General features: G+C 44.9%; 1 protein-coding gene across 2 annotated transcripts in view; it reads right to left on the reverse strand.

Annotated features, from left to right (window-relative positions):
* Positions 1-6,441: 6,441 nt before the first annotated feature.
* Positions 6,442-27,108, reverse strand: part of BRINP1 (BMP/retinoic acid inducible neural specific 1) — a 187,206-nt gene continuing 166,539 nt past the window's right edge. Inside the window, exon 6 of one of the 2 annotated variants that reach the window (XM_034664397.1) lies at positions 6,442-11,061. In XM_034664397.1, coding sequence (XP_034520288.1) covers positions 9,921-11,061 — 1,141 coding nt within the window. In that variant the 3' untranslated portion in view covers positions 6,442-9,920. The remainder of the gene's footprint in view (positions 11,062-27,108) is intronic. The other variant, XM_034664395.1, reaches the window with a different exon arrangement.

Consider the following 27,108-nt stretch of genomic DNA (forward strand, 5'->3'; position numbering starts at 1 on the left):
GTATCACACTTAAAAATTAAAGCCTATCTTCCTTTCTAACTCCCAAGCTTCAAAAAAAAAAAAAAATCTGTTGAAGGAATGAATGTAGAGTTGAACTCTAACACCTCCAATCTCTCCTGAGTAAGGACAGTATTTTCTCCAGATCTTACTTTGAGATTGAATTTGTGGGTGGTAATCAAGAGGCTGCAGCTGTTGGGAGAGGTGGCCTACGTGAGCTAGGAACTGGGCGTGTCCTGCTGGTCTCAATTGCCACCTCAACATTCAGTGAAGCAGACTCACCAAGTCCTTGGCTTGGCAAATCTTTCTTAGCACATCAAATTTCTGCACCATTTAAAAGAAAGAAAAGAAAATTCACTCTATATTTTTTCTACTCGTTTAAACTTAGTATTTTCCCCTATCCCTGCCTTCTGCTCAACCTAACCTCTCAGAAGACTCTCCTCCCGAGTGCTTTCAATTTGCAGGTGTCCCTTGTGCTGGAGGAGGAGGGGTTTAAAGCGAAAAGTTTGGTCCTGTTCACGACTGCAGTGGCAGCCCTTAATGCACCAGCACAGAGCTCACTCTGCTGTTCCTGGCTGGGTTGCTAAGCAACATCCCTGCTTGCCTGGAAGTGGGGTGAGGCCGTACCAGGCTTTGTCAGGGATGACGCTGGGAACAGTCCCTTGGAGCTTCTTGTTGTCATTACTTCTCTTACCAGTTCCGTCTTCCATTCTCCTTTTCCCAGGTGCTATTTTTATAATTTCAAAATGATATCTTCTCTGATGGCACCCTGCCCCTATTTCAGGTTTTGAATCCGTCTGTTTCTATGAGTTGCCTGTCAACTTTTGGAAGATAGGGATTCACCTAAGTCCTCCACCCAATTCCTGTGCGATAAGACAATTCCAGAGGAGCCACATAAGCAACAGGGGAAGCCAAAGGGCATCACAGGGCTCAAATTTCAAGCCCCAATCTTGAGCCAGGCCTGGACCAAAGGAATGACGAAAGCTAACTTTTACTGAGCGTTTCCTATGACCAGGGAGTTCTGGGCAGACCATTATCTGTACTGACTCAGGTAAAAGGTAGAAATTGGGCAAAAGAAACATTCTTATGCAACCTGATGAAGTGGGAATTAGTATTGTCCCCACAGGACAGATGAAAAAAGTGAGGTACACAGGGGTTGCGTAACTTTCCAAGGTCACAGAGTTTGTAAAGGGAGCCAAGAACTGAACCATGCTGCTAACCACTCCATCTTACTGCTGCATTTTGTGCTAAACGAGTAAATTAGATACGTGTTAAATACTGGGACATCAGAGACGCTCAGTCAACCTTCGGTGCCTTCTTTTCCTTCTCTGTAAATATGTGCTGAATCCCATTTCCTGAGTCCTGGCTGACCTTACAAGGTTAGAAGATGAAATAGCCATTGATGTTCCCCTTTTCCATAAACTTTGCTTGAGAAAAGACTTGCAAAAGTGATTTTGTTTTGAAACATTTAGAAGCCCTCATCCCATCATAGTTGATGGAGTTTGTTCATCCTGCCTTTCTGTCCATGAAGTCTTTGTGCCACTGTAAGAGAACTGATTGATGGCCGAGGATGACAATACTGGGATGGGAAGATGCAGAGAGATTGAGCAACTAGTGTGACAGCAGGAAGCGGAACAAGAACCCTGGGCGCAGCACACTGTTTCTAGAAGTCACTCTCATCCTCCCTTTCCTCCTAGTGTTCCCCCCAACTTTGTGAGCCTACTGTGGATGGGCCTGGGGTGGGGTCTCAGGAGCCTGGCATCAGACTGGTTCCAGTTCCACCCACTATGTTGAAATGTGGGATTGGCCCAGCTAGACATCAAAGGCTTTCCCTTCTTATGATCACCGTGGGGAAGAGACTACAGTTTTCACCTCCTGCTCACCACCTGTTGACTTCAGTCCCTTGGCACAGTGCTTTCCCAGAGGAGAGCAGGGCGCAAGTCAAAGGTGCTTTACTCAAGGAGGTGGTGGCTATACCTGAGGCCAGTAGGCATCTCCGAGGTGCTTGAGAAGGAGTAAGAAATGCATCTAGGCTCTGAGCCAGAACTTGCCCTTCCAGAGAGAAGATCTNAGTCAAAGGTGCTTTACTCAAGGAGGTGGTGGCTATACCTGAGGCCAGTAGGCATCTCTGAGGTGCTTGAGAAGGAGTAAGAAATGCATCTAGGCTCTGAGCCAGAACTTGCCCTTCCAGAGAGAAGATCTGTCCTAGGCAGCCCATTCCTCCTGGGTGCCTCCTAAAGCTCTGCGATCTCAGGAGTCAGTACATCTAACACTAGCTGGTTACACTTGACTCCGACTCACAGAGAAACTGAATAGTTCTATAGTAAAGGAGTGGCACCAGGTACCTTTTAAGGGCCGGTTATTCTTCTAGATAACTTCGACCATTTATTTGCACTTAACGGGGCACCATGGGTGGCATAATAGGAGGCCCATTGGGGAACACTGACGAATCATAATTCCATCACTAGCTGTGGGACCACAGACAAGTTATCTCATCTTCTGGAGACTCAGTTTCTTCATGTGTAAACGGAAGTGAAAATTGGATCCGCCTCATTGAGTTGCCGTGCAGTTAAGTGAGATAACTTGCATCAAATTCTTACTCTAGTGCTTGGCTGGTAAAATGAGCTCAATTGATTTTAGCCATTATGCAGATTATTAATTTGCATATCTATCTAAATGGTATTTTTATTTATGTCACTTATGTACCAAATAGATAGGCATCCTCTATGCCAGTCATTCTTGTAAGCTTTTTAAATGTACTTGATTCTCATAGCAACCTTATTAGAAAGGACCTATTAAGAACCTCATTTTTACAGAAGAAATTGAAGCACAGAGAGGTTAAATATCTCAGTCAAGTCACATAGGTAGTAAGTGGCTGAGCTTTAATCACGGTCTCCCGCTTCGTGTCTCCTGGTTTGTGTTCTCAGCCACAGCACTGCCAGTTACGTTCTCATGTCAGCAATAACATTGAGTGTAATGGTTCATCACTAATCTGGGAATTGGGAAATTTGAGCTCTAATCCTGGTTCTGTAAGTGCCTAATAATTCAGGAAAACCTAGCTCCTAGAATTTAAGCTCAGCATCCTGTTGTACACCAACAAAAAGATTAGGGGATGTTATTATTAATTTATAATTATGTGTTATACAATTAACACCATATAATTAACAATCCCTTGACAGTGTTTATAATCATCCTCTAATTTATAAGACATTACAATTTCCTCACTTGCACAGACCTGGGGCAATGTCAAACCAATTGCTGGTCCCTGGTTAAGGCTTGCAAGGGTCACATGACAGAGAAAAATACAGCTACCCCAGGTCACAACAACACTGAAATTTATTCCTGCCTCTTGGGTGTCCGTCCTTCCTCCTATCCTCAGCTCTGAAGCTTTCATTTAAATTTTTTATAGAAGTCATTTTCTTCACGGAGTAAGTAAAAGGCTCCGTTTAGAAGTTTTCTCAACACTGTGAACCCTTGATTGTGAAGAGGCTCCTTGTTCTTTCTTAGGGAAATATTGGAAAAATTGGTGGCGTCAATATGGTTTTGAGGACACCTTACAACCAAGGAAGTTCAAGAATGGAGGTTAGATAACTTAGAGAGCAACTCAATTTATGATTCGTGAAGTTCATTTTTTTATTCCAAGTTATTTAACGGAGGGTTTTTTTTTCCCTTTTGCTGATTTAACTGTTATGGACTACATTTCTGTGTCCCCCTACCACTCCCCTGAAAATTCCCATGTGAAATTCTAACGTCCAAGGTGGTGGTATTAGGAGGTAGGGAGGGCTTAGGTTATGGGAGTGAAACTCTCATAAATGAGATTAATGCCCCTATAAAAGAGACCCCAGAGAGCACTCTTGCCTCTTCTGCCATGTGAGACCACAGCGGGGTGACAGCCTTCTGTGAACCAGGAAGCAGATTCTCACCAGACACCAAATCTGCCAGTGCCTTGATCTTGGACTTCCAGATCTGTGGGAAATAAATGTTTGCTCTCTAAACCATCCAGCCTATGGTATTTTTACTACAGCAGACAGAATTGACTGAGACAAACATTCTCTCCTTCAAACTTCATGTACCCTTGTACTAGGTTCAGTGTACTAGACTCTCTATCCTCTGATGATGTCCTACTTATCAAAGCATCCCTTCATGTCCTTTAACCAGTCATTACTTTTCAGCTTAGAAGCCTCTTTCTTTTAGTTAGTGCTTATAGAGAATATATCTACTTACTACATTTGGGATTTAGTATATATTGGGTTTTATTAAAGTGATTATAACTGCCATTTTTCTCAAGATTTTTCTTTATGTTAAAAACTGCCTTCCTTGGGACGCCTGGGTGGCTTAGTCGGTTAATTGTCTGCCTTCAACTCAGGTCATGATCCCAGGGGCCTGGGATGGAGCCTCACATTGCATCTGGCTCCTTGCTCAGCAGGGAGTCTGCTTCTCCCTCTTCCCCTCCCCCTGCTCCTGCTCCTTCTCCCTCTCTCTCTCTCTCTCAAATAAATAAATAAAATCTTAAAACAAAACAAAACAAAACTGCTTTCCAGGATGCTCAGTGGTTAAGCATATGTCTTTGGCTCAGGTCATGATCCCAGGGACCTGGGATAGAGTCCTGCATCTGGCTCCTTGCTCAGCAGAGAGCCTGCTTCTCCCTCTGCCTGTCCCTCCCCCTGCTTGTGCTCTCTCTGACAAATAAAATAAAATAAAATAAAATAAAATAAAATAAAATAAAATAAAATAAAATAAAATAAAATAAAATACACAGCTGCCTTCCTTGAGGGCAGGATTCTGCTGTATGAGCTACATTATCTTGATATGTGATTCTAGGCCAACCTACACTTGAAATAGTGAAAAGGGAACTAAACTCATGGTAAGTGTTCCAAACTTGTAGAATCACTTTGGGATACGACTCCTCATCTCCAAAAGCTGAAGCTTAAATTTTGTAAAATAGAAAGTTTAGCCTAGATCTGAGGTACTTACTGAAAGTTTACAGTCTTCCAGAATGTCCAAGAAAGGTCATCAAGGGATCTATGAAATATTATTCAATAGTGTAATCGATGGTACATTTTTATTGGGTAAAAGCCCAGAGCTTTCACATTTCTCAGAGATCTGTAATTCCCCCCAAATTAACTCTGTGACGTTTGAGGTGATTTCCTGCCCATTAATTCAAATCTATGCCATTCTATTCCCTCCGTTCATCTTGATTTGTGAATCTGTTGAGAAGGAAGGAAGATTCTGAACTGAAGTAGACAGAAAATGTACCATATGCCTTGACTCAGAATGCTTACAATTAGATCTGAGATACAAAATCAAGGAGTGAGCTTATTTGTAACTGCAGGCCCTGATATTGAGAAAGGCATGTCCCTTCTAGGTTCTTAACATTGACAGGGCTGGAACCACTAACACTCAGTTTCCAGTAAAAGAGTGATCTGCACTCAACCTGAGCTCCTTATAACCATCCAAGGATTTGAGTTGATCCTCAATTGGAAAAATGCCCATATATAAGATGGTGGTGACTTAAGAAAAAAATATATTACAATGTAATATAATAGTATACTATGGTATATATATTATGGTATGTATACTATATATTATAGTATATAGTATATTACATATATGTGTATATCTATCAAGAAAGAACATATGTGTGAGTTTGTATATCCTATTAGTTTAAATGTCATGGGGCTAATTCTTGATTCTTGTCTTGGGTAGGAGATTGTGCTAGACAACCTTTCACTTAGTGATAATGGAGAGGGAACTGTAATCATGGTTATTGTTGAAAACTTGTAGAATAACTTTGGGTATAATTCCTCATCTCTAAAGGTTGAAATTTTTACAGTTCTTTAATGACCCCTTTAGCATTCAGAGTCTATGGTTCTATGTGTCCACTCTGGTCTCACTTTCTTTGCTAAATTGACCTTCTTTAACACTAATAATGTATTTTGCCTTAAAGTCTTTTTGACTGTTATTAACAGTCCTGCATCAACTTTTTTAAAGTTAATATTTGTCTAGCATATTTTTATCCTTTTATTTTGAAACCTTCTTTCCCTTTATTTTTTTTAACTTACAATGTGTAGTCTGACAACCACTGTCTTTCTACTCACCAGTTTTGTCCAATTACATTTATTGTGATTATCTGTATAGTAAGTTTTGTTATTATGTCTATGTGTCCAGCTATTTTAATGATTCTTTTTTCTCCTTTTCTGCCTTCTTTTTAATTTAGTTTCTTAATTTTAATTTTTTAATTTAATTTTTTAAAATTTGAACATTATACACTCTGTATCTATTATTTTATGGGTTAATTGCTCCACACCCTCTGACTCTATAATCCCTTCCCCTGATCACTTATCACCATGTAGTGGATCCATATTAGTCTCATTTTCTTTCCACAGAACAGAAACTAGGAGAAAATATTTGTCATTGAGATAACTTTATCAGCATAGGAAACCCAACAAGATACTTTTACATTTAAAATTATATTCTTGGATTTGAATAATCCCAAAGCCTCTTTTCTTTCATTGTGTCCATTTTGTTTTACTTCCCAATCTTTCTTCCACTTTGTGACATGCAGTCTCTGTGTAACTATGATTTTAATCATTGAAGGGAGCCTTGCTGTTAGTATGACCTCTTCTTGCCCTCCTCTTTGAAGGGGGCAGATATGCCAGGGTCCAGAATTTTCCAATGATTTTATTTGATAGCTAATTAATGGCTTTCTGTGGTTTCCATGGCAATGCCACGCTTTGCTGCCAGGCCTTATCCAAATGGGCATTCTGTTCACTCTTTTGCCTTAGCATCAGCATATTAATCAGACACCATAGGTCCTTGGTTGCTGCATCAAATTGGTAAGACACTAATTGAATTAAAATCTCACTTGAAGGCTTCAGGCTTCTCTTCCTCCCAGCTGGAGAGGAAACTTGTTAGCTCAAAGGGCCAGACCCAAGCAGGAGACATTGGAAAATCCACAGAACTTTGTGTCCTTTTATATAGCAATGTATTTTTCTTTTGCCTTTGAATAAATATTTTGATGTCTGAATCTTTCTCTCTCCTTGAAAATTTCTCTATTTCCCTGACCTTTCCAATCATTGGACATTGCTGTATTCTCTTTGTAATAAGAAGTGATGCAGTTAGTATTTTCAAGGTGAAGGGAAGAGGATTTTCCTGCACATAGAACTGGTTAAGTCTGGGAAAGAACTCAGGTGGAAGGCCCTAACTGAATTGTGATAAGGATTAGGTAACACAATGCCTCTGAAGATTGCCTAGCAGTCTGTAAAGTGCGAGTACAGGGGTTCGTATAGCATGAGCCTTTGAAGTGTTTGAAAGGTAGAGATGAAAGGAAGAAGGAAGAGAGGCCACTGAGAGGTGGTCAGTCTTAAATTCATTTAGCAGGTCATGAAGATCATGGATGATTATTTCAACTTCTCATACAGAGTTAAAATCCTCACTGCCCTTGTTAGGCTTCCCATTTAAAATCACAGTTTTAAAGCTGTTAACTGACCCTCAAATATACCATGCATATTTATACCTTTGTGGTTTTGTATTTTCTGTTCCTTTGGCCCTTCTGCTTCTTGCTATTTGCCCAACTCTGATTCACTTCAACATTCAGAATAAACATGCCCATATAAAGCTTTTGCCAACCCCATTAACAGAGAAAATAACTTCTCCAGGGCTCCTGTCTGTGTGCCTGACCCCACGATAGCACTCATCATGGTGTACTGTAATTACTGTTTATTTTTTCAATTTGGTTCATATGTCTGTATTTTTCATTAATTTGTGAGTGGCACAAAAGTATAAACCATGTCCTTACAAATTTTTGTTTCTCTGACATGCCCCATTCATCTAATAGGCATTGAAGAGATGTTTGATGATTTGCTGACCTTCTGCAAAACCTTGTGCTTGATGAATAGCTGCTATGCGATCTCTGGCATGAAAGGATTGCCAGTCTAAATGAACACTGAATCCTCAAAAGCTGAGGTCCAAAAAACTGCGTTCATGTGAAATGCAAGTTAGTGTTAAAGTCGGTGTCAGAATATATGCTAATTCATGCTAACAAATGGAACATTAAAGTTGGAATTTACCACTACGAAAAAAAAAAAAAAGACTTATTCCCCCATCTCACCCCCAATACACGCACACATACATAAACACACACTAGGTAATTCTTTACTTCTAAAACTATATTAGAGATGGTGTTCTCTTTGAGTCATATTCTCACAGACTCTGGTGACCCCTGACATAGGTCTTCGTATTGTATCCAGGATAACATTAACTTGAGAGAGAGAGAGATGCGCATTGCAGAACAGGAGCCAATGAGTAGAAAGTATGCAAAAGCTGGCCAAGGTCTAGAACTAAAAACTAGATCTGTTTTCTAACATAAAATGGAAGAAACACTACTGTTCCCTTTCAGTAAATGAGGGATTCAAGGAACGTGGAAGATAGAGCTAATTAGCTTCCTGTCACTGGAACGGTCCAGCCGGTCAACAGCGGTGACCTCCCTAAGATGGTGAGGAGGAGATTTGCACGGGGCAGACGTTTAGACCAGAGGAATTCCATTTTCTCTTCTGACCCTGAAATTTGTGATCCTGTCTCTCTGACAATACAGAAATGAAGATTTGGATGTTCAGAAACACCTCTAGCAAGTGCCACCTTGCCAAAAAGATAAACGTAGAGATCCTGAAGACTGAGAGGTGGTATCTGCCCAAATCCTCTACAGGAGTGCTCAGAAATGAGTCTTCTTTCTTGAGTTTTTCCTTTCAGTTTAACTACCAAGTCCCAAAACAAGGCCTCTCACCTTCACAGATGCCAAAGCAATGGCATCGTTACAATTTGGGTGTGCATGCGTGTGTGCCTGTGTGTTCTGAGTTCATCAAAGGATCATTTTATTCCCCCATACTTATTTGGGGAAGTCTGCCTGGCAGAGCAAGCAATGTTAGAACTTACCCCATTTTAGTTTATTTTGATTATTGATTTTTATTTAGGCAAAATTTTAATATGCAAAGCACTTCTAGGAAATCTGAGACCATTCCTTTTGGGAGAAAGTAAGTGAAAGGGCTTTTTCAATTAAAAGAGAAAAAGCTATCAAAACAACCTGAGGCTGGAAAATAATATTTCATCCCTTGGCAGTGTAGCTGGAGGAGAAACCACAAAGTGGCCAGCATGATTTAGAAGAAGGAGCGCTGCCAAGGGGGTCAGAAGGCAGAGTTCAGATCCTTATTCAGGCGGTAACTATGTGTGGCCATGGGCCTGCCATTTTCTCTCCGTGCCTATTTCACAAACTAAATCAAGGAGTGTGACAGCTGATATGTGAGGGTCCTTATTGTTTTAACACCCTGTGATGATATATCTGTTTCTCCCCCACAAGCCCCCCTACTGTCCAGCTTCAACTAGCTTCAGTTTATTCAGAACGGGTAAGACAGCACGGTCATCGCATCCCCGCCCCTGTGCAAGAATGAGTCAAAAGAACCACAAGGAATTAGGCATAAAGAGGGAAGAAATCATAACCCAAGAAATATCTTTATCTATGTCCATTTCCTCCCACAAGGAAAAATGGCAGTGTCGGTTGTACATTACATATATCTCTCTTTCTTTTTAGTGTTTAATCTTAGCACCTGCACAGCAGAGATCTTGGCAATTCATTGCATATGCTCTCCCCTTCTCCCCCCACAATACAGCACCTGAGGCCTAAGCAGCAACCCCTCCAAGCTCCTCCGAAGGCTGAGACCCTTCTTCATGACAGAGTATAGAAATAACAAACATGCCCAACGGTTTTATACAGTTGCTAGAACGTTTTAGTTTCCAACGAATGAAGACTCTTCCTCCTTTTCTTTGAATATTAATTACATTTTACAAATTTTTTTTCGTTTTGTTTTGCTTTGCTTTGTTCTGTTACGTTTGTACAACAAAAGGGAAAGCCCATGGCAAGGAGTCCCAGGTTAACAGAGTTTGGCTGTCATCTGGTCCGACTGTTTGAGGATCTCGGTGTTGTAGAGGTCCAAGGCGTGGTTCACCCTGATGATCTCACTGTTGGTCAGTTTCAGGCGGTGCTTGAGCATACAGGAGAACAAGTCCAGCTGGGGTTTCCCCGGGGCCACAGGAGGGGCCAGGCGATTGATTCGGTCCCGAATATCCAACAAAAGGAGCATCACGGACGAAGAGGAGTAGAACTGGCCCCCTTGCGTGTAGGACTGGTTGACCTGCTGCACGGCGCTGCGCAGGAGGTCCGCGTTGAAGCGCAGGCTGTACCCGAACACCTGCACGTCCGAGATCTTGATGTAGAACTGCCTCTTGGAGGGGTCGGACAGGTCCACGGGGCCCTGGCCAGTCTCGTTCCGCAGGAGGGTAGGTAGCCGAGTCCGACTACGTAGGTAGATGTGGACTGTCTCGAAAAACGTTTTCCACCGATTGCCCAGCAAGAGAGTCCAGTTGTAGCACTGGCTGTTTTGGAGACGAATCTTCTCCCAGCGCGGGTAGCCAAATTCCCCGAAAGGCATGTTCCAGCCCTCCGAGTGGCTCCCGCTGAAGGGGTTGACATAGACAAAGAACATGGGGTCCAGGCTGCTGTTGCGCATCTGGCAGATGCGCATGGACATGCCGATCACCATGTGGATGAAGTCCATGCGGTTCTTGTTGCTCTTGAGTGTGAGGGACATGCGCTTGCGCCACCGGGGATCGAAGAAGGTGTCGAGGCGGATCTCGTTGCTGATGAAGGTGGTGTGCACGTAGAGGCGCGAGTCCATCTTCTGCAACAGGTACTTCAGCTCCAGGTCCTGGAAGTCCAGGTCGGTCTCGAAGCTGATAAACTGCTCGCTCCGCTCCGAGTCCACGTTCTGTGGTTCGCAGCGGCCTCGGTACAGCTTGTAGCCCTTGTTGCAGGAGCCGCAGAGCGAGATGTTGGCCAGGCTGCACATGGCGCAGCTGTTGTTGCCTCCTATGACGCAGGGGATGGGGCGCTGGCACAGCGTGGTGCTGCCGTGGCACACGCAGCTCCTCTGGCTCTCCAGGAACGTGCCCCAAAACCCGTTCTCGTTGCAGTAGAGAAGCGACTGGACCCTGGCAAGCCACTGCTGGATTGTCCTGGGGGACAGAAGGAAAACGGAGACTGTTAGCCACCAGGGGTGGGCTGGTTGGGGTGACCCCAGCGATCATGCAAAGCACAGCTGCCCAGAGGATGAAAGGCCTGAGTGGAACAGTTGTAATAGTTAGGATACTGAATAGAAATGCTAAGAACTACCCTGTTGCTCCTTGTAATGCCTTCTAGTGTTCAGTGCCCACACCCGTAAAGTGAAGGGTTGGGGTAAGTGTTCTTTGGGGTCCTTCCAGCTCCAGGATTCCATTATACAGTGGCCCCCAAAGGAGTTTGATCCAGGAAATCAGAGTGTCCAAACTAACACCCCTGCCAGATCACAACAGACTTTAGAAATGAGTGACAGAGAAGAACTTAGGGGTTCCTGTGTTTAACCTGCATCATGGTTCAGCCCCCTTCCCGGATTCCTCCCACGAGGTTATATAACATCCAACAACTCTGAACAAAAACAAATTATAGTTTATATTACTCTAGAGATCCCCTAGTGCTTCCATATTGATGATCTTACATGATCCTCACATGTAAGAAAGATGTTATCTCCCCCATCTTCCCCCGAGCTCCCAACTCGCAATTCAGTGGAACTNTCCCAACTCGCAGTTCAGTGGAACTTGCATCACAACACGTATCTCTAGGTCCCCCTCCCCCACGGCCCCTCAACACTTTTATAAACGCTACCCAAGCCCGCCCCTGGGTTCCAGCCACTGAAACGTTCCAATGAAGATAGATACTAGATCAGATAAGAAGCAGCAGCAGAATAGGTAAAAATATGGAAGGCAGTCAGCTTAGTGGCCTCTCATCTTTCCTCATTTCTGTGCAAGTATCTCTTGGCCGTCTTCCATGCTAGGAAGAATCCCTTACATGCGTCTGGCACTTCTTACCCTGCGAGGGCACATCCGCTCCCATTTCCTGACTTGAGCCTCACAACAACACCCTGAAAATAGCTGGGGACTTGAGGTCAGTCCAAGATGACTTCAAGTCCTGGCTTCTCCACTTAGGAGCTGAGACAGCGCCGGGCACTTCCGTCCACCTTCCTAATCGTCACTACCATGCAGGGCTGTGGTGAGGATTGCATGTATTTTTATGTGAAGGCTTAACCCCAAAACTGCTCGGTATTAAGGGCTTGATGAAAGTTAGTTCTTGTTATTCCTGCAAAGGGACTCTCAGCTGCATTTTACAGACGTGGCAAAAAGAAGCTCAGAGGTGAAATGAGGGACTCAAAGCCATACGGTGAGTGAGTGGAGAAGTCTCCTGGCTCATCGCTATTGGTTTTGGAAAATCTGTGTCAAGCAAGAGTCAAGNGAAGCTCAGAGGTGAAATGAGGGACTCAAAGCCATATGGTGAGTGAGTGGAGAAGTCTCCTGGCTCATCGCTATTGGTTTTGGAAAATCTGTGTCAAGCAAGAGTCAAGAAAGCCTTTCTTCAGGCCACAATGTTGATGACGACAGTGATGGTGGTGGCAGTGGCTCACGATCTCCGTTTTAGGAATCTGGGAAGAGAAACCCTCCTGCATCGTACTGCCTGGGGCAGGAGAGGTCAGCAGTCCCTCAGCTGTATCCCTTGCACCCTGGAGCCACGGCCGGCCGCCGAGCCCAAGCGCCGAGAGGGGGCTGGAGGCAGGAGAGCCTGGTATTGAAGAGTGGGTGCACTGACCCAAGTGGAACTGAGTTCAAAGCTCCGTCCTGTAACCAGGAACAAGTCCCTTCGTGTCTCTGAGCCTCAGTATCCCCATCTGAAATGAGCACGATAAAGCCCATCTTCGGCAGTGGGGGGGGGCAAGGACTGCATGAGAGGATATATTTAAAGCATTTAGCACACAGCCTGGCATAAGCTCAATTATTAAACAGGTAATAATAATAAGCACTCTTATCCCAGAGAATAAGCTATTCCTTTGAAGGTACTGAGACACTCTCAGGGATTTCACTATCTCCCTGGAGTTTGAGGGAAACCATTTTGTTCTATGGGACATTTGAAAATGGATAGCGTTGACACGGCTTCCCAGAATCCTCTGCTTTAAACGCATTGCTTATCAGCTGAGAGAAAATGGAGGAATAATTAGTGTGCTCCTTGAAGCTGCTCTGCCTTTTAAATCCACGGAGCCACCCACCCCTGGCAATGAAACCTCCCTCGCAACGTTCTGAACTCGGTGGGGAGACACCTGCTTTCCCTGTCAGTTTCCCCTCCAGGGTGGCAGGCCTGGGAGGGGGAGACCCGTCCTCCCCTGAGCGGCTCACCCCCAGCACGGCTCTCTCACTGTTTGTGGTATCAGTGAATGTTTGCTGAATGAATGAACCACAAAATTAATATTTGTCTTGTATTTTTCATTACAACAACAACAGCAACAATGAAATAACCCAATGTGTCTTCTCTCCCCTCCGGGCTGCAGTATTCGTTCTCGATACTGTCCACCCACACGGCTCCAGGCCTCCCCAGGCTCTGCTTCACGAGACCAATCCTATTACAGCCTGGAGAACAGCAGCAGGCCCAGCCTTCAGGAAACGGAGCTGGGATAATAATGAGCCCTGTGGCTCCCATCTCCCAAACCAGAACATTGACTGAATATTGGCTATGAGTCATCTGACATTTTTGGGAGCTGCAGGGGCCCGCCACACGTCTCTGATTGCACGGTTCCATCTGACGAGAGCGTCATTCCAAAATGCCTCTTTCAAATGGCCCACACTTGCCCCTGTCACTCCCTCTCCAAGTGACAGGACAGTACCCCATTTAGAGCTCCTCTGTTCCCATCTGCGAGGCATTCTATAACCCCGTCGAGCACCCCCTTTCTCGTGTCTCATCATTGGGACCCTTTGTTAGCACTGCAGCCCCCACTCCTTGAATCAATGCCTCATTGTGGCTGAGCCCTCAGAATCCTTGGTTGGGGGAAAGAAAAAGATGAAAGTCCCCGGTGATGCAGCCACAAGCGACGGGGCTAGTGGCGAATTAGGATTCCAGCCCTGTCGAGCAGGAGGGATTGGGGACAGAGGCCCTCTGAGGCGCATCGGCGAGCTGCATGGCACCTGCAGCTCCTGATCTCAGAATAATCATGAGGTTGTGGGCTGTATCAAAGAAGGCATTAATGATACAGCCAGAGGACTTAGAGTGAGACTGCGTGCAGGGGGAAGGGGGCAGGGAGCACGAGGCCCGGGGCAGGAGGAAAGGGAACAAGGAGGAGGGAGGTGGAGCACAGGGAAGGGCGGCAAGAGGAGAAGCGGACTTGGTGTTGGAGACCGCAGGGGTGACCGTGGAGCCCGACCTACATGGGCAGACAGGACGGTGGCCCGAGCAGGTGACTGGAGAGGGAGAAGAGGAGGGAATGAAATCAGAGTGGGCAGCACGGAAACACAGAAGCTCAGCCAAGCCTGCGTTTGTCCAAACTCACAGGCGCAGGGCACGTGGACTCTGGGTGGGCCACCCGAGAGCAATTTGGCCTTTGCTGAGAAGCGGGGACTCGGTGTCAGAGCCGGGGAGCAATGTCACTAGTGAGAGCCCCGATTCCCCACCTCAGTGAACTTTCTTCTTTTCAATACTTCCTTTTGTGGAGAAGAGCAACACCAGAAAGACAAGCTCATTCCAGTGTTTTGAGGGTTTGTTCTTGACACAAGCAATGTCCAGTGGTGTGGACTCTGCCTCAACCAGACCGGTCTCCTACACTTTCCCCATCTCCAGCCAGTGCTCTGGGGAGGGAGCACGGATATCTGGAAACGTGGCAATGCTCCACTGCTCAGAGCACCCGAAACCAGCCAAGGCACAGGGCGGCTTACGAGTCTGGAGCCCTCACTGTCTCGCAGGCACTGTGCTGGAGGCTCTCCCGAGCAGCCCGAAGGAGCTGCCGAGTCACAGACGGAGACACCGAGCGCTTGAGGAGCGAGATCCGCGACGGAGTCACTCCACATTCCCATTCCACGCTCTCCAACCCCTGCGCTGCCAGGCGTGTGCTACGTACCGTAATGTGAAATTACAATGATGCAGCAAGAGGGAGAAGGACACAGGCCACGAGAAGAGAAGTAAACTGAAGTCATGGAAAAATACCGGAAGTTGGAGTGTGAAGGGCCTGTTATCCCATTCCTTGCTTCCCCTGGACCTGCCGGGACCCCTCTCCTCCATTCACAGATAATTGGAGCTCACCGACAAGTGCTCCGGGAGAGGCTGGGGACCAGTCCCGTAGGAGGGACTGTGATCTATAAATACCATTTCCCAGGCTAGCTGGTGACAGCCTGCCTCAATCCTGGCAACAGAGGAGAGGCTTAATAGGCCTGCTCCAGAGGGAAGGGTCTCACGAAGGGCTGACACAGCCCCACTGCAAGGCAGTCGGTGCGAGGCAGTGAGGACCAAGTTTTTAGATGTTTTCCTCTGTCCCTGGGGATCCTGAGCCTCTTCCGTTTGCAGCCAAAGATGAACTCCAATACATCCAAATCAGCATCTTTCTGTTGGATGTGATTTCAATTCATTCTGATGGGGGGGGAGAGGGGGGTGTGGAGGGGAGGGAGAAGAGGAGGAAGGAGGTGAGGGCAGCAAGCATTTTTATTCTTAAAGCTGGAAAACCTTGGAACCAGATGGGCGGGCTCCCTCTAAGGGCCACATGCAGCAGGGTGGACCACAGAAGCAGAAAACCTTCCAGAAGAAGACTGAGAAATGTTTAGCTCATCCCCCTCACGTTTAGCCCTGAACATTGAGACTCTGTGGCTTAGGTGAAGGATCAGTGTTTCTTGAGCGCTTTCTACATTGTGGCTGTGTTCCTCCTATGATCACATCAACCCCCCCCCCCCCCCCCCGCNGGGACGCCTTTGCGATTTTCATTCTACTGAGAGGATACCGAAGGCCAGAGAGGGACTGTGACTTTCCCATGGTCACACAGCATGGATGTAGCAGATCAGAGCTTGGCAGGTCTGGATCCAAACCCAGTGTTCCCTCCAATCCCCAGTGTACTTTCCCTACCCTCTATAACCCAGGCTAGAGCAGAGGCTAGGCTCTGGGCCATGCTCCCCCGCAGGCCTCTGTCTTTGCCTCAGCCAGGATTTTCTGGCGACCTGACAGATCTCCCAGGGACACAGCTGGAGTTGCTCGTCATTTGGAGGACAGAGGCTCTGCCACCCAGGGCTTCCCATCAGAGCCTTCAAAGACGCACACTTCCCTTTCAGAACCACCCGGGTGGGGAGCCCAGGCTGGGATTCCTAATTCAAGCAAACTCCCTGCTGATTTTAATTGGAGGTTTTGCCTAAGACAGGAATGCAGTGCCGGGCCAGTGGCATTTTAGGGAAGATCACACAAATCGAGTGCCAAGGAGATGGAGGGGGGAGCAGATCTAGGCTAAAATAGAAAACTCTAATCCATAACTCCGTTTGCCTACCAGGAGTGTTTATTCAAAAGGGAAGAGGAAATGAAAAAAAAATGAAATTGGAGCTCTGAATTATTCTTTTATTTATGCCCTGTGCTGCTTCCTTGGCATTTCTTTGACACCATAATGGGTTCTGAGTAATTCCATGGTACTCCACAAAATGTACACACTGTAGGCCTAGACTAGACTGGGAAGGTAAACAGTTGTTCTCGGCTTCTGAGGATGCCCCGTTTTTTGGTTGTGTTGTGCAGGACTATGTGTGTGTGCACTTGCGTGCATGTGCGTGTGTGTGTGTGTGTGTGTGTGTGTGTTAACGGCAAGGTGCTCATGAAAATGAATATGTCAATGGTGTCAAAATGTTCAGGGCTCAACTGTAGGAAACCTTGGTTTATGGATGTGCTAATATGAATTATACTGGCCATCAGACCTACTCTATGTTCCTCATTTCCCCCAGATAAATATTTAGCTTTTAAGTATTCCCCTCATTGAGTTTCTATCATTGCCTTAATAACCTGTTTTCCCCGCTTGTCTGGGTTCTTCACATGACGTCAGAGCCTCATGGAATGAATGGCTTATAGCCAAAAGGAAGGAAAGACCAAAAGAAGAATTTTGTAGTGCCTTGCCATGATGAAAATGCCTTCTAGTTTGGAATCATGGAAGAAATAATAGGTCTGATTTACAGAGGACAGATGTAGAGGGTAGAAGGAGGAATGGCGAGAACAGCCCTGTAAAAATCCAGTGGAGTCTTTAAAAATCACGTTGTCAGGAGCTTCATTGGGGAGGATAGTGAGACAATTATTGCAATTACACAGTTCTGTGTCTGGAAGGAGGTGACAGGTAACGTCAGCTGCATATTCAAATTCAGCATTTTACTTTGGGGCATGGATGTGCTGGAGGCAAGTGAAGGAAGGACCTGGAAGTCTGTTTGGGAATGACAGAAAGGTGGAAAGGGCAGCTCCCAGGTGGAGGGCTGCAAGAGTGCTTTATGGCTCCTGGCAGTAGTCAGGCAGAAGAATGAGAGACTAAGACCTAAAGGTTAGAAAGTAGAAATGGGCTAATCGGGTCTAATGGACTTCAGTCCGGTCTTAATGTACCATAGTGGTCACCTCCGTCAGTGAGTGGGGCAGGGAGCTGAAGCGATCATGGGTGTGGGAGTCAGCTAGTTAAATAAATCCTGGATCCCACTCTACCACTGTTTGCTATTTCATATTTGACCTTGCTATGTGACCATGGCTAAGTCACTTGACCTTTGATTCTAAGTTTCCTTATCTGTCCAATGGGGAAGGTAACACGTACCATGCGCTTTGTCCTCAGAACTAGAATCAGTAACACAAAGCTCCCAGGAGGTTTGCAGTGCAAGACCGTTCGGACTGACCCTTAACCGTTATTGTCACTGAGGGCAAAGAACAACTAACGGCGTTTTATAAATGCCACAGGTAAAAATATTCCTCTCAGTTACTAGAACAGCTCAGTTGGTTATAGTTTAATACCCTTGTCTCTCTGGTTACTCACCCTCCACAGTCCTAATGAATGCTGTCACCGTGAGGCTTGAAGAAAAGGCAAGACATGGGCTTTGGAGTCAGGCAAGGTAGCGTATTGAATCATAGCTCCGCTCCTCATTATTTAACCTTTGGCTAATTGCTTGTCCTTCCAAAGTTTCTGTTTTCTCAGCTACAGAATGAAGTAATAATACAGTACTTTTGAGAAACGGGTAAGATACGTATATAAAGCCTCCAACATGTAGTAGGTACACACTATGTCTCCTGAAAACAAACTATTGTGTTTCTCTGGCTTGCGCAGAAAACAGTCCCTTTGAAATAAGTAATTATAGATTATAAATCCAGGGACAGAATTCAATAAACGTCACTGGGTCAGTTGAATACTGACATAAAAACAGCAACAAGAACAAAACCTCTTCTTGACATTAATCTCTTATGTATCCCCAAATCATAAACAGATGAATTACGGATCTAAATGGGAAAAGTAAAATAATAATAATGAAACTACCAACATCAACCAAACAGCTTCATTAGAAGAAAACATAGGGGAACATTGTAATGATATTGGAGGAAGCAGAGATTTCTTAAAACATCTCATCGTAAAGGAAAAAAAATGATTCACAGGGCTATATTAAGATAAAATATATCCATCAAAAGATACCATTGAAACAATAAAACAACAACCCTTCATTAGAGAGTATATTTGCAATGCCTCTGGCCAATCAAAGACTGTATTTATAATATATAAGTAACTCCTCCCGTGGTTGGATGCTGGGCTAGTCAGGGGGCCTCTTACACTGCTCTTTCAACCAGAGTAGATGCAATTATCACAATTTTAATTTTTCTTGACAATGTACTCATTAAACTGTTTAATATGTGATTTGTGCCAGGAAGAAAGAAAGAAAGAAAGAAAGAAAGAAAGAAAGAAAGAAAGAAAAGAAAGAAAGAAAAAAAGAGAGAAGAAGGGGAAAAGAAGGAAAGAAGAGAGAAAGAAAGAGAAGAAGGAAAGAAAGAAAGAGAAAAAGAAAGAAAAAAGAACTACAAAGTGGTAAGAAGAAATCTGATAATCGAAAGGGAAAACAGGCAAACGATATGAACAGGCACTTCATAAAAGAGGATATTCAACAGACCACGAAGTACATGAAACTCCACTTCATTAGTCATCAGGATAATGCCAATTAAAACTCCGATGAAATACATACTTCAGCAGGATGGCTAAAAGAATAAAAAAATACAAATCAAAAAGATGGGGACCGCTAAGTATGAGCGAAAGGATGTGGAGCAAGGGAGGCTCTCCTGTGGCAGGAGAGAAAATTGGTGCAGCAAATTTGAAAAACTGAAAGTATGTACTCAAGTAGCTATTCGGTAGAGAAAGAAGCAAAACTGAGCCGTGGTGCGTGTAGCATGGGAAGTCGCTCCCCCAGGGAGCAGGTGGGGCGTGCCCAGAAGAGGCCACAGGTGGGGCTCTGCCGTGCTCATAACGGGTGCTCTTTACTTTGTATCCGGGTGCTGCTGGTGACGTGTGTGAACTCACCTCATGAAAATTCATCTTGCCGTGCACTTGGGATCTTTTCAACTTTCTATAGGTCTGTAATACTTCACTAAAGCATTGATTTTAAAAAACTGTCCTTTAAAACAACCAGAATTCTACTATGAAGGCAGTAGCCCTTTGAATTTTTATATCATTTTTAAACTTTCTGAAACTCTTCAGTTTGGTGCTGTAATTTGATCTTCACAACTCTTTCGGGGGCCATGGGTGGGGTTGAGAGGGGATTGTGCATCTCATTTTAATGATAGGAACAACTCCGCTGAGGGAGGGGACGTGACTTACTGCAGGTGACCCGTGAGCTGTCTCATCACTGGGATTATAACTCGCCCATTGTGAGCTTGCTGGCCAACTCGGAGGGTGGACGTGGGGAGGTGAATTGGAAGTGGCTCTGATGGGGGATAAGAAAGAGCTATCCACAGATATTGTAAGACCTTCGTTCTATTTCTGACTCAGTCCTCTGAGCCTCTAGATTCTATTCCGAACAGGAAGCCACTTCTGAGCCCCAGGGAGGAAAAAAAAAAAAAAAAGGAAAAAAGCTCAACTGAAAACAACAGAAAGGGTCTGAAGATGCTTATTTTCTTGCCTTACGTCAGCTGAGTGAGTCAACTGCCCTACTTGCTACAAATGCAGAATGACAAACAGGGATGAGAGTGGAGATCTGCCTCGTAGTGTCGTTTAGAACGAACCCTGCCCATCACTCACAGCGAAACCCAGCTGGCGGCACGCATCTCCTGGCCCCTCACCCAGACCCTACACCCTTGGGTTGCCATGGGGCTCTGCCTCACAGACTGCCTTCTTTTTACCCCCATAAATAGAAAAGAAATGCCAAAGACATTCTTAGTTAAAAGCTTCATTGCCCCGTGCTTGGGAGGGCACTTGTAGGCTTCTGTGACTGACAATCAGCTGCCCTGAGCCAGCCTGGGGTTATCTGTGGGCTTGTACCTCTTCTGTAATAGGACAGTTGAATACACACTCAGAATAGGTCTTTGTCACCAAATTGCTATCCTCCCCCCACAAACACATACACACACACACAAAAATGAGTAGGTCAGGGACTATCAAAGTAGCAATTTACTCCAGGGAGAGCTGTCTGTGGGTTTAGAGTGACAGATTTTCAGAATCCCGGAGCTGAATGATGCTTAGACCAGACCGGGTCCATGGGAAACAGAGCCCAGGCAGGTTGTGGGCCTTGCTTGAAGTCCCACAAGCAGTAGACGCTCAGAGCCAGAATCATCCCCTTGAGGAAGCACTGCCAGAAAGGTACCATTTTACCTGGGGTGAATACGCACGGGGGAAAGGAAATAGTCACACTTCTCAAGGATTACTGGACACTGGACCTGAACGGATACTAATTCCCGGAGAAAAAAAATGTCTGCGATCCACCAGTCAGAATAAGTGCTCATGGAGTTCAGGTAATCAATGGAGTTTGAGCTCGGTCTGTCTCACAGTGGGTCCGGGGATTATTTCCTATAGTTATTTTCCTGATTCTAGAACACATACTTGGAATTATTCCATAACTGAAATACTCAGCAACTGGCAGGATCCTCTTCTTTCCCGCTTCCAATACCCACACTACACACTGCCCAAATAATGAGCTCATATTATGGAACATTCTCTCCCTTTAACCAGCTTCCAAGAAAACAAGACAACAATAACAAATTATGCACCTATGTTGAAACATATAGCAAGGGGAGGGAACCTTAAGATAAATATGCTGAACAACAATCTTGATCGACAAAGGTTCCAAAGGGCAATTTTGTATTACAAAGTATTTCTTCACAAGGTCTCTGAAGAATGCATCTCTCCTTTCTACTAAAATGTATTACACCGCAAAAGATAAACAAAATCCACTATGTATGACAGGTAGCTCACAGATGCTCTCAGAGACGGATCTATATTCCCTTCCCTTGAAATCTTGGAGGATTCTACCCCTTTTTTGACCAATCCAAGAAGGCAGAAGCAATTCACCCAGTTTATGGACTCCGATCTCAAGAAACTTGCAGCTTTTACTTCCTGTTCTTGGAAAACTCCCTCTTGGAGCTGAGACCACTTAGCAGCATTCTCACCACCGCACTGCAGCGATCACAGGGAGAAACCCTGGGGAGGGAGAGTGCGCGGCCGAGTCCAGCCTCTGGCCATCTCTTCCAAGGCACCAGACATGGGAGTGAAGCTTCTTGGAACCTCCAGCCCCACCCAGCTACCAGCTGAATTCCAGCCAGTGACTTCAAGTCAACTCCACGTGAAACAGGAAGCGCTCAGCCGGTTTGGGCACAAATTCCTGACCTGGAGATCATGAGCATAATATGATGGTTGGTGCGTTAAGCCCCTAAGTTTAGGTCAACTTATTATATAGCGATAGATATTCACACTACTCTATACCATGAGCCCCAAAGAGAACTGAGACTCTCTCTTCCCAATTCCATTTCTACCAGCCTGTGTTACTGTACTAGGCAGAATTCTAAATATGGCCCTTCGTTCCCCAAGATTCCAGGCGCTAATCCCCAGGACCTGTGAAAATAATAAGATATCTCTCCCAGGATTGTGTTCCGTTACCGGGCACAGTTGCCTTAAAGAGGTTGATGCTGTGGGTGTGCCTCAGCTAATCAGGCGTGCCCCTTTACGAGCAGAGGGCTCTGGCTGTTAGCGGAACGAGAGCTCTGAGGTCCGCAGCACCGGAAGGATCCTCTGCACCTTGCTTCCTTTGAAGATGGCGGAGTCCACGTGCAGGGAGCTAAGAGCAGACCCCGGCCAACAACCAGCAAGAAAATGGTGACCTCAGTCCTCCAACCACCAGGCAGTGCATTCTGTCCACAACCTGCATGAGCTGGGATGTGGGTTCTGCCCCAGAACGTCCCCATCTTTATTTCTGCCTGTGAGGGGCGGGCAAGAGACCCAGCTGTACCACGCCCAGACTCCTGACCCGAGGAACTGTGACATAATAAACATCTGTCGCTTTAAAGCCTCCAAATGTGTGGTACTCTGTTACACAGCAATACCAAACTAATACAAGCTTCTCTGGCCAACACACTTCTCCACTTGGTTTCGTTTTACTCTTTCATAAAATGACAGGAAGATATCGGCTGATCGTTCAGATTCCCTGATGGCGATGAGATTTTGTGGTTGCATAATTTTAGGTCATTTTCCTTCCTGAGCCTCAAATGCCTAAGGTGAAGCACCCCTGGTCTTGTCTACCACTCCACCACTACCCTTCGCATAGTTACCAGCACCTAGTCGGCACTCACTAAATATTCGTTGGATGAAGGAATGAACAGATGAATAAATGAAGATTAATGTAAATAGTCTTTGACAAGAACAAAGAACTATGTCTATGTAGGATGGCAACAGAAGGAGTATTATTTCAGGATGTTGGGCCAGTCCTGACTTCCTGTGAGCCTCAGTTTTCTTACCTGTAAATGGGGAGACTAATCCTTGCTCTAGCTCCCCGACAGGTTATTATGTATAAGGATCAAGTTGAATCACTAACGGGAAAGCCCTCTGCAAAGTACAATAACCTGCACATAAGGTATTTGTCTTAGTTTACTTTGAAAGGTTAGGAATGTCCCTGAGCCCAATGGGGTAAATTTATTCTCTAATTATACCCGAAACCGAGTACCTTCCTGCTGTTGCTTTGGCTGCTGCTGGCGGGCAGTCGTGCCACTTCTCAGCAGGTGCAGTAGCTGCTGGGAGCACAGGATTAGCACCTGCTTCCGCAGAAGGTGTTAGAAACTCGAGTCAAAGGAGACAAGCTGGAGGGTGAGGATCTGCTGGCAGGAGGGGCACCTGTGGTCACCACACCAAATAATCTGGGTCCCTACCTCTTAATCTGGTGTAAGGCACTCTTTTCCCCGGCTGTGTACTGAGGAACCCAATCTCTTGAAAAACTTCAAGAAGAAAGGGTTCTATGGCCAAAAAAGTTAGAGAAACTATAGGCATATGACCCTATCTCTATTTAGGGTTTTTTTTTTTTAATTCAACATTTTCTAAACTTCTTCAGTCAAAGATATTACTTCATTCCCCCCAGCACACACACACACACACACACACACACACACACACACCCCACAATATCCTGTAGGATTCATTTAGGGGAATTCATTTTTGCTTAGTTTCTACTGAGTGAGGGGACACTGTATCTACATCAGTGAGGGCAATACTCTAATCCAAGGTTCACGTAGTCCCCAGACCAGCAACATCACTATCATCAGGAACCTAGGAACTATCCCAGACCTGCTGAATCAGAAACGCCGGGGGTGGGGCCCAGCAATCTATTTTCAGAAACCCTCAAGGTGATCTGGAAGCCTACTGCAGTTTGAGAGCCACTGCTGTGGTCCACAGATCAGTGGTAGAGCTCATGTCAACACAGGGAAGAAATACTGGATCCTTTTACCCCTGGGAGAGAGATTCCATTGATTCTCTAGCTCATACTTCAAATGGCTAGCAGAGAGCATTGACTAAACCACAGCATGCCTTCTAATTTTTTTTCTCCCAATAACTACTCATCAGCTAAATGATAATATACTAATCTATAGTTAAGTATTCAATTCCTCCATAGTTTCATCTCAACATACAGGTCTAATCTTACTCAGTAACATTTAAGACAAATACACTAAAAGTTACTGTTTATTGACCACCTACTATATGCTAAGAATACTGCATATATATCTTGGGTAATCTTTACAATAACTTGGTGGGGAACGTCCTGTTTTTCTCCTCATTTTACAGATGATAGCGCTTAGGACCAGAAGACACTGAATACACAGCTCACCCCAGGATTGAACGCCGGACTGTCTGGTTCCAAAGCCCATGCACTCATGTTTTGTTTTGTTTTTTTTTCCCTGCACTCCCTGTTTTCTGATTCCCCACTCTGGATGAAATTAATCTTACAGTCAATTCTTGATATGTTGTTTTCTGGAATAGAAAACCATTCTCGGGGCGCCTGGGTGGCACAGCGGTTAAGCATCTGCCTTCGGCTCAGGGCGTGATCCTGGCGTTATGGGATCGTCCCACATCAGGCTCCTCCGCTATGAGCCTGCTTCTTCCTCTCCCACTCCCCCTGCTTGTGTTCCCTCTCTCGCTGGCTGTCTCTATCTCTGTTGAATAAATAAATAAAATCTTTAAAAAAAAAAAAAGAAAAGAAAACCATTCTCTCCACCCCAAGTGCAAAGCATTATCATCCTGCAACTTCCATCTCAAAAGCTCCCTCAGCAAGCACTGTATCACTGGGGGCCAGGCAACTTTATCCATCACTGTGGGCTGGGGGGATACACTGGTCACTGCCCTCATGCAATCTGTGGTCAAGACAGGGAAGTCTGGGATGAAACACACAATTGCAAATGAGCCAAGGGTTGGAAAAAACTGCCACGCGGGATGTAGTAAAGACATCCCGTAGGACATCGCAAACTGGTTCAGTGTGCAATCATCCCTAAGAAATGGGGGTTTGGTCTGAAAGTTAAAGGATGAATAGATTAATCCAGGCAAAGAGGCAAGGGGATTCTCCAGTCTTCCCCAATAGGAACGTATTTCTCTCCCTTCTTGCCTCTACTGCTACTCCAATTCTGTTTTTACAATGGGAACCATAATAGAATCTACTTTGTCAGCTTGTTGTAAGGATTCAATGAGTAAATGTACATAAGGCATTTAAAACCGTGCCTGGTATATATGTGAACTAATATTACCATTACCTTTTTTTCTTAAAGTATGACCTTCTGCAAGTTGTCCAGCTAGCCGTGGCAAGTTAGTAGGAATAAGAGCTGCTGTCTCAGGACAAACAATTGACCTCCACGTGGGTGACTGTGGGTGACTTGCCACACAGCTGACACTCTCCCTGCCCTCCGATCAATGTGTGATGCTCACTGAATACTCACAACTGGTTGGTTATGCACCGACAAAGCCTATGTGCCTCCTTTCCCTCCAAGTAGCGAGCACCCTTGTTCCCACATCTGCTTATGCCGGTTGTATTTGCTATGATAATATCATGGAAATCAAAGTCAAATAAATCAATTAAATATGAGCTGTCTTTTTCTGTGGAAGCTAATTTGAATTCTATGAACAAATTCTAGAAAGACATTTGCTGGGGGGAAAAAATGTCATCGACTGAAATAAAGGGGAAGTACCTGAAAATGATTAGGAGGGGACATGAAAATCTACAAATGTTTAGATTGTTTCCTAAGAGTCTTTAAACTGTTGCTCCACTTTGAATAAACTGAAGTTGGAAATGTTATACAATGACGGGTGTGGTTTATGCAAGAAAGCCAGTAAAATGTCAAACAGAATATACCAGCACCCTCAAAAAAGATTCTGGCCCTACTTCAAAAGGCTGGCCAAGGAATATGCATGTATATATTTTAAGTTAAAATAAAATGTGTTTAGATATGTGCGGCATGTATATACATTTTAGGATTCCCTATTTTTAACTTAACTTTTGCAATTAGCTGACAAATTATTGGTCTCTAATTTTGCCTGATAAGGAACCATGGGCTTTGACATCTTACTATATGCTAAAAGTGGCGTACATGTTCTTTTATTGATTTTCCAACCTTAGGTATTATTTTTATCTCTACCATACCAATTAGAAGAATGAAGCTCAGAAGCCTGATACTGTGCCAAGTTTACATTGTTAGTAATTGCACCTTCTTCTTGGCCTGTCGGACTCAGGAGCGTGAAGTCTCAGGTATCTTAAATCCCACTGCCTCTCTCCTGGACTGTTACATGCGGCTGGGCTCATGCTTTGTCTTCTCCAGTGGAAACATCCATTTCTTGGAGGCAGAAACCGTGTCCTCATCACATATCTAGGGTCGACTACCCCTGTGCTCTTGATTACGTTAAAATTGTACCTGCACATTTCTTTATAAGTTACAAAGAGTTTTCACATATATCGTATAAATTGACTGGGACGTCAACTCTACAGGGTAGCTATTCTTATCATCCTGAGTGTACAGATGAGGAAACAGAGGGCTTGGGTAGGTTTAGAGATTTGTGGAGGTCACACATGTAATAAGTAGCAGAGAAGAGACTGTTTCAGTCTAATAAACTGAACCTAACTTCAGTTCAATAAAATATAAGAAGTCCTATCCCTCTGCCCCACTGCAGGAGTCTATGGAGATTAAATCCCGAGGCAAGTAAGTATAGGGCTCAGAGAGAAGAATCAAAACCAGTGCGGATACGGAGGGTCCTCATAATAGGGCTAACGATTATCTTGGGAGCCAGAATCTTTCCATAGGCACCAATTAAATACCGTGTGGAGCAGGAAATATGTTAAAGGCTGACATGGGTTCAGAAGGTATGGCCCCCGGACTGGAGCCTGAGGTGGACGTCCCCAAGAGATTCTCATCTCAACAATGCATAATTACATTGTGCTTGGCGAGGGCCCGGACTGCTGGGTCAAGGCCATGTGAATATGAGAAGTAAAAATAAACCAAAGACCAAGAGTCATCGGAAAATGCCAATAATTATACTGGCTGCCCTCAAGTTAAAGTGCCATGGATCTGCTTTGCCTTAATAATAGTCTAACCTCTACAAAAATCAGGGGACAGCATGCAGCAAAGAAACACCAAATCACACTGACATGAAGAACCCACTCAGCGCTAGGGGCTTTTCTTCATCTCATTGAATTTCATACACTCTGGGAAGTGCCTATTTTTGTCCCCCTTTTGTTTCT

The sequence above is a fragment of the Ailuropoda melanoleuca genome, chromosome 7 (assembly GCF_002007445.2).
Source record: "Ailuropoda melanoleuca isolate Jingjing chromosome 7, ASM200744v2, whole genome shotgun sequence".
Taxonomy (NCBI): domain Eukaryota; kingdom Metazoa; phylum Chordata; class Mammalia; order Carnivora; family Ursidae; genus Ailuropoda; species Ailuropoda melanoleuca.